At 48.4% G+C, this 15,283-nt stretch overlaps 1 protein-coding gene across 3 annotated transcripts in view; it reads right to left on the reverse strand.

The window, feature by feature from the left end:
- The window catches only part of GCNA (germ cell nuclear acidic peptidase), a 97,459-nt gene that overhangs the window by 16,550 nt on the left and 65,626 nt on the right, over positions 1 to 15,283 (reverse strand). For 2 of the 3 annotated variants that reach the window (XM_075008056.1, XM_075008055.1), the window contains exon 9: positions 9,974 to 10,112. In XM_075008056.1, coding sequence (XP_074864157.1) covers positions 9,974 to 10,112 — 139 coding nt within the window. Of the gene's footprint in view, positions 1 to 9,051; positions 9,127 to 9,973; positions 10,113 to 15,283 lie in introns of all 3 variants that reach the window. The other variant, XM_075008057.1, reaches the window with a different exon arrangement.

Below are 15,283 nucleotides of genomic sequence, written 5' to 3' on the forward strand. Positions count from 1 at the left end.
TCAGCTCTGCTGACAAAAGAGTAAGGAATCTCCTCTATTTGCCAACCATGCTAGATGCATTAGCCGTACACCCAGACAGAAGATTATCCACCTGTATTTTTTTCTTATCTAGAAAGTTAGTCACAGTTTTAAGGGTGTTTTCATCCCTTGTTTGATTTTTCATTGGTAGTACTGCAATCAATGAAAAATCAAACAAGGGATGAAAACACCCTGAAAACTGTGACTAACTTTCTAGATAAGGGAAAAAAAAAAAAAAAAAGAAGCCCAGATGAAAGTCCTCAGCCTGGATGAAAAAGGAGGAAGGCTGGGCGTCAGACTAGCAACTCGATCCCGTAAAACCTACCAATTGCTACAGAAACAAGTGCAACCAAACAAAATAAACAAAAATTAACTCGGCACAAAGGTAGACTCTTTCCTTTATGATGGTGCTGGATGAAAGCCGAAAGGAAGTTCAGTGCCGATGCAGAGTTCGATTTTTAAGTGCCAAAACCACAACAAAAATTGGAACACGGAATATAAGGACCTTATACCAATGTGGAAAGCTAGCGCAATTACTCCATGAATTTGACAGTTATCGAATGGACATTTTAGGCACTGGCGAGATGAGATAGACAGGAAGTAATAGGCTAGTTAGTGATGGGAAAACCATTCTTTATTCAGGGAACGATAGTCAGCATATACACGGTGTAGGCCTGATATTATATAAGGAAGCATCACGGGCATTGGTTGGATGAAAGCCAGTGAACGAACGTATCACAGCACGATTCAAGTCAAAGCATGCGAAAACTACAATCATCCAAGTGTATGCACCAACCGAGGACGCTGACAAAGCTGAAAAAGGTGCTTTATGATCTGTTACAAGACACCATCAGTGACGTTCCCAATCATGACATCAAGTTACTCACAGGTGATATGAACGCGCGAATAGATAACAGAAGACAGGGATGGGAACATGTGATTGGCCCATATGGATCGTCAACACAAACGAGCGACAATGGAGAGCGCTTACTACTATTCTGTAGCACGAACAACTTGTGCATTGGAAACACCTATTTCGCACACAAGAATATCCACAAGAAAACACGGCGGTCGCCTGATGGTATCACTAACAACGAAATAGACTATTTCTGCATCAGCAAACGATGGCAACCAGCTCTACTAGATGTGAGAGTATACCGTGGAGCTGATGTTGGGTCAGACCACCATCTTTTGATGGCATTGCTCCATCTTCACCTTAAAAGAAAACAAGAACAGCAAACAGCTCGGCCCTATGCAGCTGAAAAGTTAAGAGACCAAGCCATGGCTGAACAGTACAAACTTAAACTTAGAAACTGATTTCAACAAATGCAACGTGAAACTTCACTGGAAGACCAGTGGATGCAGTTCAAAAGAGCAGTGACTGAGATTGCAGAAGAGATGATTGGTCGAAGGAGAGGTACACAAAAAGAACGCTGGATACAGGACAGGACCTGGCAGTTGATTGATGAACGTAAGGTTGCGAAGAGGTAAAGAGATCAGGCAAAGTCGCCAGGTGAGAAAGCGGAAGCTATAGTAAAGTGCCAGTTGCTGGATCGTAGAGTTAAGAAAAGCTGTTGCGCTGACAAGAAAGGATGGTTAGAACGTAAAGGTGCTGAAGCACAAGAGGCAGCAAATAAATGCAACACCAAGACACTATATCGGATTGTCCGTGAGTTAACAGGAGCAAGAAGCAATAGCAATGCTCCCATCAAAGACAAGAATGGGAAGATCTTACTCAGTAAATAAGAGCAAGATCTTACTCAGTAAAGAAGAGCGCTGGGTAGAACACTTCAAAGAAACATTGAATCAACCGAACCTAACTGCAACCTACGACTTCAATAACTTCAATCTCCCTGATGAGCTGGAAGTAGACCTAGACATGATCATGATTGAGGAAACACACAGAGCAATAAAGGCGCTAAAGAACAACAAGGCTGCTGGCCTAGACCAAATTGCAGCTGAACTACTGAAGTATGGTGCAAACTCCATGGTGCAGGAACTGAGAGGGCTGTTGAATGAATGTTGGAGAACAGAGCGCGTCCCAGGTGAGTGGAGGAAGGGAATGATTGTCAAGTTACCAAAGAAGGGGAATGTCACTGATTGTAACAATTGGAGAGGTATCACGCTCCTTTCGGTCCCAGGTAAGGTCTTCTGCATCGTCCTACTCAGGAGGTTGCAGGGCACGGTGGATAAAACACTGCGTGAAGAGCAAACTGGAGTTCACTGCGGACGATCGTGTAGTGAACAGATCTTCACATTGCGCAACATCATCGAACAGAGTAGTGAGTTGCAAGGGCCGCTGTTAATTAACTACATCGACTTTAAAAAGGCGTTTGACAGCGTTCAGAGAATCATTATGGAACATAGTGCGAACATATGGCATCCCACAACACTACATCAACATCTTCCAAAATCTTTATCTAAACTCTAGTTGCTGCGTGAGGACTGATAATAGGATGACAGATTTCTTAAACATCGACTCCGGAGTGCATCAAGGGTGCATCTTGTCTCCATTGTTGTTCCTTCTGGTGGTGGACTTGATCATGAGAAAGGCGATGAGCAACACATCTAGGTATCTCATGGAAAGATCAGCGTTGACTCACGGATCTAGACTTTGCAGATGATATTGCACTGCTAGAAGAAACGAGCGAATGCTTGCAAGGCATGACAACAAATTTGGAAGCAGAAGCTGGCAAAATTGGGCTGAGGATAAATAGTGATAAAAGGAAGTTGATGCGGGTTGGGAACACTCAGACAAACACACCACTAGTGGTCAGACGCCAACCCATAGAAGTAGTACAGTGGTTCACCTATCTTGGCAGCACTCTGTCTAATGACGGAGGTGTCGAGGAAGATGTTAACTGCAGAATCGGTAAGGCGTCAGCAGTGTTCCAAAGACTACGCCCAATTTGGTCTGCAACAAAAGTTCGACTGTATAACACCATCGTCATGCCAGTTGCCATTTACGCTAGCAAAACATGGAAAATAACGTCAAGAGTAGCACGCAAGCTCAATGTATTCCACCAGCATTTCTTACGAAAGATCCTGGGTGTCACCTACCACAATCACGTTACCAATGAGGAGATACTGCAAAGATGCTGTGATGGGGTTCAGGGGTCCCCCTGCACTGCACCCCGTCCGCTGGCAGGAGTGACTCTCATTCAGCAGGTACAACAGGAGGGCTACGTCTACACGTGCAGCCAACATCGAAATAGCTTATTTCGATGTTGTGACATCGAAATAGTCTATTTCGATGAATAACGTCTACACGTCCTCCAGGGCCAGCAACGTCGATGTTCAACTTCGACGTTGCTCAGCCCAACATCGAAATAGGCGCAGTGAGGGAACGTCTACACGTCAAAGTAGCACACATCGAAATAGGGATGCCAGGCACAGCTGCAGACAGGGTCACAGGGCGGACTCAACAGCAAGCCGCTCCCTTAAAGGGCCCCTCCCAGACACAGTTGCACTAAACAACACAAGATACACAGAGCTGAGAACTGGTTGCAGACCCTGTGCCTGCAGCATAGATCCCCAGCTGCCGCAGAAGCAGCCAGAAGCCCTGGGCTAAGGGCTGCTGCCCACGGTGACCATAGAGCCCCGCAGGGGCTGGAGAGAGAGCATCTCTCAACCCCCCAGCTGATGGCCGCCATGGAGGACCCAGCAATTTCGACGTTGCGGGACGCGGATCGTCTACACGGTCCCTACTTCGACGTTGAACGTCGAAGTAGGGCGCTATTCCTATCTCCTCATGAGGTTAGCGACTTCGACGTCTCGCCGCCTAACGTCGAAGTTAACTTCGAAATAGCGCCCGACACGTGTAGACGCGACAGGCGCTATTTCGAAGTTGGTGCCGCTACTTCGAAGTAGCGTGCACGTGTAGACGCAGCTGAGGTTTAATAGGCAACAGATGCCCAGTTTCTCTCAGAAGCGTCAGTACAGCAGTCAGAGACGGTCCTTCCAACCCGTCCTGGGGAGAAGACCCTGAGGGGTGCCCCTCTGGGGTGTAGCTTTCCCCCCTCCTCAGGCTGGCTGCCTTCCCTCTCTCTTCCCTAGCCTCTCACTGCCGTCCCCCGATTCAAAAAAACAGCTCGGCTCCTCCCTCCTCTTTGTTCAGGGCAGAGGTGTTACCTGCCAGTTGTAGCCCCAGGGTCATCCTTAGCCACTGGGAACTGTTCTGCTTGCCTCTCACATCCAGCCTGTGTCTCGCATTTGCACTCCCCCCACTCCATCACATCTCTCCCCCTTTCCAGACCGAACTGAGCGGGGTCACTTAGCCAGTGACCTGGGGAAGTTCGGGGCCCTCCCTGCGTGACAGGACATCAGCTATGGTGTTGTTGTTCCCCTTCACATGGACCACCTCCATGTCGTAGTCCTGCAGGAGCAGACTCCACCGCAGGAGCTTGGCGTTGGCCCCTTTCATGTGACGCAGCCAGGTCAGGGGCGAGTGATCGGTGTACATGGTGAAACGCCGTCCAACCAGGTACGGCTGCAGCTTCCCCAGCGCCCACACCATGGCCAGACATTCCTTCTCTATGGCCGCGGGGTTCTGCTCCCGGGGCAGCAGCTTCTTACTCAGGTACACGATGGGGTGTTTCTCCCCCTTGTTATTCACCTGCATTAGCACAGCCCCCAGCCCCACGTCTGAGGCATCGGTGAACACCAGGAAGGGTTTGTTGAAGTCTGGATTTGCCAGCACTAGGGCCCTGACCAGAGCCTCCTTCAGCTCGCAGAGGGCTTCTTGGCACTGCTCGGTCCAGACCACCTTGTCAGGCTTTCCCTTTTTACACAGCTCCGTCAGGGGGGCTGCGATGGAGCTAAAGTGGGGCACAAACCTCCGGTAGTATCCCGCCATCCCAGTGAAGGCCTGGACCTGTTTCTTAGTCTGGGGTGTGGGCCAATCTCTGACAGCCTCCACTTTAGCTGGCTCTGGCTTTAAGCAGCCACTGCCCACCTTGTGGCCCAGGTAGGTCACCTCAGCCATTCCCACATTGCACTTCACTGCCTTGATAGTCAGCCCGGCCTTCTGGAGTCGGTCCAGCACCTGCTTGACCTGGGACACATGGTCCTCCCACGTCTGGCTGAAGATGCAAATGTCATCCATGCAAGCCAGGGCAAAGCTCTCCATGCCTTTCAGTAGCTGGTCCAGCAGATGCTGGAAGGTAGCAGGTGCCCCCTTGAGGCCAAAGGGCAGGACCAGGAACTCGTAGAGCCCCACAGGGGTGATGAAAGCTGACTTGAGCCGGGCATCTTCATCTAATGGCACTTGCCAGTACCCCTTGGTGAGGTCTATGGTGGTGAGGTAACGGGCTCCCCCCAGCTTGTCTAAAAGGTCATCAGGCCTGGGCATGGGGTAGGCGTCCGATACAGTGATGGCGTTAAGCTTGCGATAGTCCACATAAAACCGAACAGACCCATCTTTTTTAGGGACTAACACCACGGGAGAGGCCCAGGGGCTGGAGGAGGGTTGGATCACCCCCAGAGCCAGCATGTCTTCAACCTCCTGCTCTATGTCCTGAGTTGTCCTCCCTGTGGCTCTGAATGGCACACACTTTGTGGGGGCATGGGTGCCTGTCTCTATTCGGTGGACAGCTAGGTCAGTGCGTCCGGGTCTGTCAGAAAACAGCTGTTGGTGCGAATGCAGCACCTCCTTGATCACTGTCTGCTGGGCAGGGGTCAGCTGGTCTGAGAGAGGAATAGACTCCAGCAAGGAGCCGGCTCCAGTCCCTGTGAGCAAATCCACCAAGGGATCATCCCCCTGCCCCTCCCAGTGTCTGCACACGGCCAGCACCAAGTTCTCTCTGTCCCAGTAAGGTTTTATCATGTTCACTTGATAGACCCGGTGGCTGTCGGCCCAGTTCGACAGTTCCACCACATAATTCACGTCATTCAGCTGTTTGACGACCTTGAAGGGGCCATCTCAGGCCGCTTGCAGCTTGTTCCGACGCACAGGTACAAGGACCATCACTTGGTCCCTGGTGGCATAGGCTCGGGCCCGGGCGTTACAGTCATACCAGACCTTTTGCTTCCTTTGGGCCATGGAGAGGTTCTCCCTGGCCAGGCCCATGAGCTCGGTGAGTTTTTCCCGGAAGGTCAGTACATACTGTACCACTGACTCCCCTTCAGGAGAGGCCGTCCCCTCCCACTCTTCTCTGAGCAAGTTCAAGGGTCCCCGTACCCTCCTTCCGTACAGCAGCTCAAACGGGGAGAACCCCGTGGATTCCTGGGGCACCTCCCTGTATGCAAACAGCAGGTGGGGTAAGTACTTGTCCCAGTCACGGGGGTATTGATTCATGAAGGTTCTCAGCATCTGCTTTAGAGTCCCATTGAACCTCTCCACCAGCCCATTGGTCTGCGGGTGGTAGGCTGTGGCCCAGGAGTGCCGGACCCCACACTTGTCGCACAAGCTTTGCAGCAGGGCCGACATGAAGTTGGACCCCTGATCTGTGAGGACCTCCTTGGGAAACCCCACTCTGCTGAAAATGGACAGCAGTGCATCCGCCACGGTGCCAGCGTTGACAGAGGTCAAGGCCACTGCTTCTGGGTATCGCGTGGCAAAATCTACCACCAAGAAAATATATTTCTTCCCCGAACGCGTTGCCTTGCTGAAGGGTCCCACTATGTCCATAGCTACTTTCTGGAAAGGCTCCTCTATGATGGGCAGTGGCCTCAGGGCAGCTTTCCCCTTGTCTCGGGTCTTCCCCACCCTCTGGCAGGGATCGCAGGACAGGCAATATTGACGGACTGCTGCAAAGATCCCAGGCCAAAAAAAGTTCTGTAACAACCTTTCCATGGTGCAGTGGATCCCCTGGTGTCCTGCCACTGGGCCAGCACGCGCATCTCCAAGTGACTGGCCACCCCGAGCCGTCTGGCCCTCTCCCCGCTTACCGCAGGTGGGGCCTCTTGGTGTCTCGCCTCCACCATGGCCCGCTCATGCTCCCACTCTCGCTCTCTCGCCTCCACCATGGCCCACTCATGCTCCCACTCTCGCTCTGTCTCCTCCCGCTGTCTGTCTTGTAGCTGGCTCTTGTGCTCACGCTCTCTTTCCCGTTCCTGGCGCTCGTGCTCACGCTCTCTTTCCTGTTCCTGGTGCTCCAGTTCCTTTAATCTCACCTCGAGCTCCAGCCATCTCAGCTCTGCGGCAGGGGACTCTGCCCGCGATGGACTACCGCTAGCTGAGTGCGACCTGGCGGGCACCATGTGTATCTGACGGCGTCGAGCCCCCGCTCCCGTCGGAGAATCCGAAATGCTTCCCGAGCGGGACCGGCCACTTCCTGCCGGGACAGGCTCTGGCCCCCTGGATCGGTCATTCTCTTCCAGCTGGGCAATCAGCTGGGCCTTGGTCGCCTTTCCCATGGTCAGGCCCCTCTCTTTGCAAAGCCCCGCTAGCTCTGCCTTCAGGAGTTGGGTATAATCCATCTCCCCACCATCTCCCGGGGTATCCACTCACCAGCAGCAGCTGCAGGAATTGCTCTGTTCCACCTCTGGCTCTTGTGAGGCTCCTTCCTTCTCTTGCGCTCAATCAGCTACTGCTGGGAGCTCATCCATGGGTGCAGTGGATCCCACTTCTCACACCAGTGTGATGGGGTTCAGGGGTCCCCCTGCACTGCACCCCGTCCGCTGGCAGGAGTGACTCTCACTCAGCAGGTACAACAGGAGGTTTATTAGGCAACAGATGCCCAGTTTCTCACAGAAGCGTCAGTACAGCAGTCAGAGACGGTCCTTCCAACCCGTCCTGGGGAGAAGACCCTGAGGGGTGCCCCTCTGGGGTGTAGCTTTCCCCCCTCTTCAGGCTGGCTGCCTTCCCTCTCTCTTCCCTAGCCTCTCACTGCCGTCCCCCGATTCAAAAAACCAGCTCAGCTCCTCCCTCCTCTTTGTTCAGGGCAGAGGTGTTACCTGCCAGTTGTAGCCCCAGGGCCATCCTTAGCCACTGGGAACTGTTCTGCTTGCCTCTCACATCCAGCCTGAGTCTCGCATTTGCACTCCCCCGACTCCATCACAGATGCGGATCATGGGCACTGCAGGATATCATGACAGAGCGCAGAGTGCAGTTTGCTGGACACATTCTGCATCTGCCAGATCAACTGCACCCAAAGACTGCAATGAGATAGATACCGGCAGAGGGAAGAAGGAAGAGAGGCAGGCCACTGAAGACCTGATGCACCACATTTAAGGAAGACTTATTAAACATTGAGAATGGCCCCCACGGGGGTGGGGGGTGTTTGAGATTGCCCCCCCCCGACCCCGAGGAATTAGTACCATCCCCTAGGGGGTCAGGGGATCAGGCTCTTGGTATCTCATGGGAGGAGGCGTAATTATCTGCAGCTGACCAAAATTGCTGGTGAGCACTTGTTGCCCAATGTGCCCAGATGCACAGGTGGACCTAAGTAATTAAGTAAGTAAGTACTGCAATCATTTCTTTGTGCACAGCATTTCCACAAATATATCATCCCATAATACATGACTGATTAATGTCACATATCAGTTATCTTGTCCAAAACAAATAAAAAATAAGTATCTGTACTCAACTTTTACATTTGTTCCTTGTTAGTTTGAGGAACCATTTTCACAGCTCTGTCATGAACTGTTTTTGCTGATAATGGCATCTTGAATTTTCTGTAGGATTTTGTCCTCATCAAACAGTTAATGGCCAATTCTTAGGATGCATCGCTTCACATAATCCCTGTCAGTAAAAGGCTTCCCTTCTCAAATAATATTGTCTGAGCCCACAAAGCATGCAGAGTTTAAAGTCCCATCTTTTTTTTAAAAGCATGCCAGCAGGCTATTTTGTCCAATATTAATTTTTTGCTGTAGCTCTTTGAAGGCTTTTTTTCCCCATGTATCACCCTTGGAGTATTTTGTAGCAAATGTAGCATGTTTTGTCATGAAATATGCCATTCTGTGTTAGATTTTTTTTTGTTTGAAGACAGTCTCTCACTACAAATGAGACAGTGTGGTGATCCAGACATATCCACAAATGCATACAAGTCTGTCCAGTTAAAGACAGGGGAGAAAGTAATTTAAATATCTTACAGGCACTGTCCTATCACACACCCGCCTCCAGGAGGACTCAGGGCAGCGGGTGGGGAAGTTGCAATACAACAGAATCTGTAAAAAAAAAAAAAAAATTAAGTGCGGGGTGGAGTGCAGGGGGTTCAAGGCAGGGGATTGTGTGTGCATGTATCATTCAGGGCAGAGAGTGCTGGGGGGAGGGGGCAAAGAAGTCAGGGTGCAGCTTGTGTGCTCGTGGGGGAGACAGGGCTGGGGGTGGGACCCAGAGCCCAGGTTACCTGCTGCTGCAAGGCTGTCTTCAGGAGAGCTCCTGAACATGCTTGGCTCACCCTAGGCAGCAATTCGTGTAAAGAGCAACACTGAACCCCCTCTCAGCAGTGCAGTGCACCCCACCTGGCTCTTCATGGAACTGCACAAGAGGGTGTACCCCCTTACTTTCACTTCTGGTTAAGGTGAAATAGACAAAATTTAAAAAAAAAAAAAAGAAAACATCTGACGAGTAATTACACATTTAAAAAATTTTTAATTATATTTTCATTTTCATTTAAAACATTGTATGTATTCTGGGAATGATAAAAGAACCATATTTGGGTCTGTATTGAGCCATATTTAGCTCTTAAGTCAGAGGTTGCCTACCCCTGGGGTATAAGATCTCAGAATACAAGAAGCTTACGCATGATGCAATAGAGAAGGTGAAATCAGTGCAGAGCTTCAAAGAATGTAGAAAAATAGTCACATTGGCAGCTTTTGTAAATTATGTTTTATAGCAGCATTCTGAATAGACATGAACCAGTCAAGATTGCATTTGTCAAGGAGAAAGGATGCCATAGTAATCCACACATGAGGTGACGAGAACTTGATGAAGTTTTCATTGTGTGGATGCACAGGAAAGGCTATATGTTAGAGCTGTTCTGCAGAAAAAAAAAAATATTCTTTTTCTTACCTGCAGAGTCACAAACTTTCTCTGACAGCTCTATCCGAGCATAGCGTTGTACCTCAAGACCTTTTGTTTGTCCAGTTACGCAGTATCCTGCTGTCTTCCGCATCTTTTTGTTCCAGATTATTTCCATTTTCTCTGGCAACTGATAAACAAAATCAAGAAACAGTATATTTGAACTATACAGGTTTGTGTGCAAGAATTTAAATTTGACCCCTGTGGAGGGGCACATTCTGTGCCTCCTGCTGAGGTCCACAGCTGGACAACTTGTGAGCTTCTGCTGTGGCCTTGGAGTTGGAGGAGCTCACTCTCTGCCCCCAAACAGCCCCAAGAAGAGATCTCTCCACATACATGCCTCCCAGCCACTGCTCCAGGACTGCAGGAGTTCTGTACCCTGATGATAAATTGAGGGATACGCAACTTACTTTCCTTCTCACCTTCTTTGAGCCACACTTCTGCCAACTCATTTCATTTTCTTGAGTACTTACACATTTTCCCTCATGTGAACACCACCATAGCCTTTCACAACACACCTTGCTGGGAGATGACAACTTTGTTCATACCGTTTAGACACATAGCAGGTAGTTAGGTCTGAGGAACTCCTCTTGTCTTCTCTACCTCTTCTTACAGTTGACATGAGCAATAAATATATTTTCAGAATAATGTGGTTACTTTGCCCTAACAGTAGCTACTACAATGGACACTGATTTAGAACTGGATGGACAACACCAGCCTTAGAAGCTGAAGGAGTTCACTGTCTTTATACATGTTGAACCTCTTGTTCAGCATCCTCAGGACTAAACTGGTGCCGAATAAGAGAATTTACTGGACCATGGAAGGTTAACATTGTCTAGCACCTTATCAACACTTTCACTGCTTACTGGGCTCTTAGAAGACATTTAGGGGCAAATTACAGGTAAATAACAGCACAGAACACCGAGAGGTAGGACTGGTGTTTGTCAAGGAAGTTTATGAGATCACAGGAAACTTGGACACACCCATGATAAGTGGTCATCTGTCTAACTAAAATCACACTGGATTATAGATGTTGCCACAGAACAACGTTATGGATTAGAGAGGTTAGTATAAAACAGCCACACAGTAGTAATATTCTTCTGATAAAATGGTGTATATGTATATATAACCTTCCATGATCTGGCAAATTCTCTAATACAAAAACCTGTTCACATTATACCCTTAAGTAACAGAATGCAGGGAAAAAAAATCTCACATCTCTAACTATCAAGTCCTTTTATGACATCCCTGCCCTAGTCATCTTGACAGTCTCTTCCTTGGCTATACACGTATGTTTTCTTTCCCTCTCACACAACCAAGTTACCAAGATCTCTGATCTAAGGTAGCATTCCCTCTTTGCCAGACAAGTTTTCTGAACACACAATGAAGGTTGAAGCCTTCCGCAAGAGATTGTCTAAGGAGGTATTAAATGTCTTTCACAGATGCTTAATAGCTGTGTTTCAAATGGTTAGCTACCAAATTCAGGTAAAGCCATTTACAGATCATTTAACCTACCTATCCCCAGTTTATCAAGATCTTTTAAAAATCTCATCAATTTTCCTTTGCCAGGAAGTGTAACTTCCTCTAATCTTATCAAATTACTTAATCTCTGATCCCTTATTGCTTCAAAGTATCAGCAGAAAGGAACCACCTCTTTCAGAATTCGAGTACTGATGGTATACGTAGTGCATGTCTTCACTGCACAATTAACCTAAACTCCTACCTTCTTTTCAGTCCAAATACTTCTACCTGCCAACTCTTGTTCTAAATTTGGAGGTGTTTTGAAGCCAGATTTATACAGGTTGGGCTCTAGGTTAAAACCTTATCTTCCCTTTCACTTGCCCTGGATCATGCCAATTCTGCAGCTAGGATGCAGAAGGAAAAAAAAATCACTCCAGTCCTAATAGCCAAACAATATCCTTCCCCAAGTTCTCCATGAAGGACAGACAAGTTCTTGTCATTGACTGCGTAAGTCTCCAAGAGCATCTCAGCACAGAGAAAAAGTTACTCAACTTGTGCTCTAACAATGTTCTTTGAGATGTGTGTCCCTGTGGATGCTTCACTGTGGGTGTTGTTGCACCCCTGCACCAGTGATTGGAGATTTTCAATAGCAGTGCTTGATTGCATTGCACAAGTGCACTAGCATTCTCATGGTGTTGTTACTGGCCAAGGGTAGCACACATGCAACCCGACCCCCTTGGAGTGGGGCTCTGTGGGTGCTCCACTCCAGGTAACTATAGAACAGTGTGTCACAAGGTAGGGCTTTAGATTTATATTTTAGCAGTGGATGAGAACACAGCTATGTCAACAATGTTACTGGGAATAGGCCTTCCTGTGATGGCATAATATTGTGCAAAAGTGTGTTCTGAGGCCCAGTTTGCAGCCTTACAGATGTCTACCAAGGCATATTATCTATAAATGAAGTTGAGGTTGCCACAAAGTGGGCTTTGACTCCTGGAGGGAGGTGTTTGTCGCAAATTGTGTAGCCAGTGCATATACAGGTAGAGAGCCATTCCTACAGTCATTGTGTACAAAACACTGAGCCTTTTGGAGTATTCAGATTAGGGAAACCACATCTCTCTGTCCCAAATGTGGGACAGAGAAATATAGTGGGGAGGGGTGGCTACTCCCGGCTCCACCAAGCCCCCGGGAACTGGGAAGGAGGTGGAAGCCGATGGTGCTCCCTCGGAGCCCTGAGAAAGCAGCAGCTGCTAGCCCTCTCTGGGAGCCCCAGGGAAGCAGCAGCTGCCAGCCCTGGCCCGGAGCCCTGGGGAAGCAGCAGCTGCCCACACCGCCCTTGCTTCCCCGAGGCTCAGGGAAGTGACTCCTGCCAGCAGCTGTGCCTGCGCAGCTGTTGGAGGAAAAGATCAGCAGGGGGACAGCCCAAATTCGGGACAGTAAGTCCCTTTAAAAAATAAGTTGGGATGTCTTTTTGGTATCCCAAATACAGGACGAATGGTCACCCTAACTCAGCTACAGAAATGAACAGTCCTACCAACTTCTGGAATGGCTTGGTCCTATCCAAGTGGAAAGTGATAGCTCGTCTAACTATAAGTTAGGTTCACTTCAGGTGGATTCTTATGCAGTTTGGGGTAGAATGCAGTAAGTACGGTTCAGGCAACATACTGGTTAGTGTAAAGCAATGGCAAAAAGTTCTGATACAGCCGTAGAATGATCTTGTCTTTAAAAAGCACTGAGGGCATTCTGCCATCAGCGCTGCTATTTTTCCAATCATCTGGCCAACATGATTGCTACCAGGACTGCTTCACTGACATATGAGGAATGGACATGTGGATAAGGGTTCAAAAGATGGTTGTGTAAGACCTGTGAGAATATGGCTGAGGCCCCATGGTGGTGCGGGTTGATAGACTTCTGGGTATATCTTCTGGATACCCATGAGGACGTGTTTTGTGATTAGGTTAGCAAAGATTGATGCCCCATGTATTTGGTCATGGAAGGCCATAATGGCCACAAGGCAAACTTTAAGTTAACTTATTGATGGGTCAAACGCTTTCAGATCCAAAACAATATCTAAAACATTGGGCAGAGGTGTCCTGATCAGGGACAGTTGTTTTTGTTGGCACAATAGAGAATCGTTTTTTCTGTTGAAGGTATTTCTGGTAGTGGATTGATGACTATTCTGTAACACGTTTTACTCTCAGTAGACTTCTCTCCCATGACAGAACCACAGAGGAGCCATGCTTTGAAGTAGAGTATCTTTGGGTTTGGGTGCAGAAGGTGGCCTTTGTGCTGCAACAGAAGCAGCACGTGAGAATAGTATACTGGGAGCATGGGAGGTAAGGGCACTAAGTCTATCTGGTCCATGTCAAGAAAATGAGAATGGCATACACCTTGTCCATCTGGATCTTGTGGATGACTCATGGGATCAACAATATGGGCGGGAAATCATACAGAAGCATTATGCTCCATAGAATGAGGAACATGTTCCCCAACAATCCAAGCGTGAGGCCTGCTCTGGAGCAAAAATATGGGCATTTGCGATTCATCTGTAACACAAACAGGTTGATTTGCAGGTAACCCCATTTGAGCAACATCACTCTGAGGACACTGGAATGTGTTTCCCACTTCGTGTTGTTCAGAAAAGTGGTGGCTGAGGGGTTTACTTTAGTCTTTTGACAACATGGTAGGTAGGATGCAGCAAGGTTGATGATGCAGTGATTGCTCCAGTTCCACAAGTTGATTGCTTCTGTATATATGGAGCGAGACCAGTCTCCTCCTTACTGGATGATATAAAAGGAGAAGTTACTCACCCAGGTGGTAATAATGGTTCTTCCAGCTGCGTCCTCATGGGTGCTCCATATCAGTTGTTGGGTTAGCTCCGGCGCCACAGATCAGATATTTGCTAACCAGTTGCTGTTCGGATCGTGCATGTGCAGGAGCATGCTAGGATCTTTTACTCATGTGTGCAATCCGGTCTGAGCCAGTTCCTCGAAGCCACCTTGGAAGTACACATCTCAAAGACATAGACAAACTGCAAAGCAGGAAGGACGGGAGGGTAGCAGAGCACCACGAGGACACATCTTGAAGAACCATCATTACCTCGCAGGTGAGTGACTTCTCTTTCTTCTTCTACTGGGCCCCATGGCTGCTCCATATCATACATACATACATACATACTACACAGCAGTGGCCACCCCAAAAACACAGAGGAGAGTACCAGAGTTAGATGTCAGGAGCCATGGAAAGCACGGTTGTTGAAAGACTCGTATCTTCAGCCATCTGGCCGTGTCTGGCATAATGCATGGCGAACATGTTGTAAGACGACTGTGTTGCTGCTCAGCAAATGTCCTTCAAAGGGACACTCTTGAAGAAGGCTGTGGATGCTGCCATCACCCTAGTAGAGTGAGCTTTAGTAGGGACAAGTAAAGGTGTCTTCTGCAAACAACAACGTGTAGTTATGCACAACACAACAATGTTCAAGATTCTCTGTGATGAAAGCACCTCACACTTAGATCTCTGCGCAAGAGACAGTAATAGCCTAATTGTACTGCACAAGGGCTTTGTTTTTTCTAGGTAAAATGCTAATTTTCTTCCCACGTCCAGAGAATGCATTCTTGTCTCCTTACTGGAAGTATGCGGTCTCGAGTAAAAAGACAGAAGTATGATTGGCTCATTCAAGTGTAAGTAGGACATGACCTCTGGAATGAAAGCAGGATGTAATTGAAGCACCACTGTCTCTTTGGTAAATTTTGTATATGGCAGAGAGGTCATCAGGGCAGCCAGATCACTAACTTGAAAAGCGGATGCAATAGCCAGAAGGAACACTGCTTTTAAGGTAAG

This window comes from Carettochelys insculpta, chromosome 13 (genome assembly GCF_033958435.1).
Source record: "Carettochelys insculpta isolate YL-2023 chromosome 13, ASM3395843v1, whole genome shotgun sequence".
Lineage (NCBI taxonomy): Eukaryota > Metazoa > Chordata > Testudines > Carettochelyidae > Carettochelys > Carettochelys insculpta.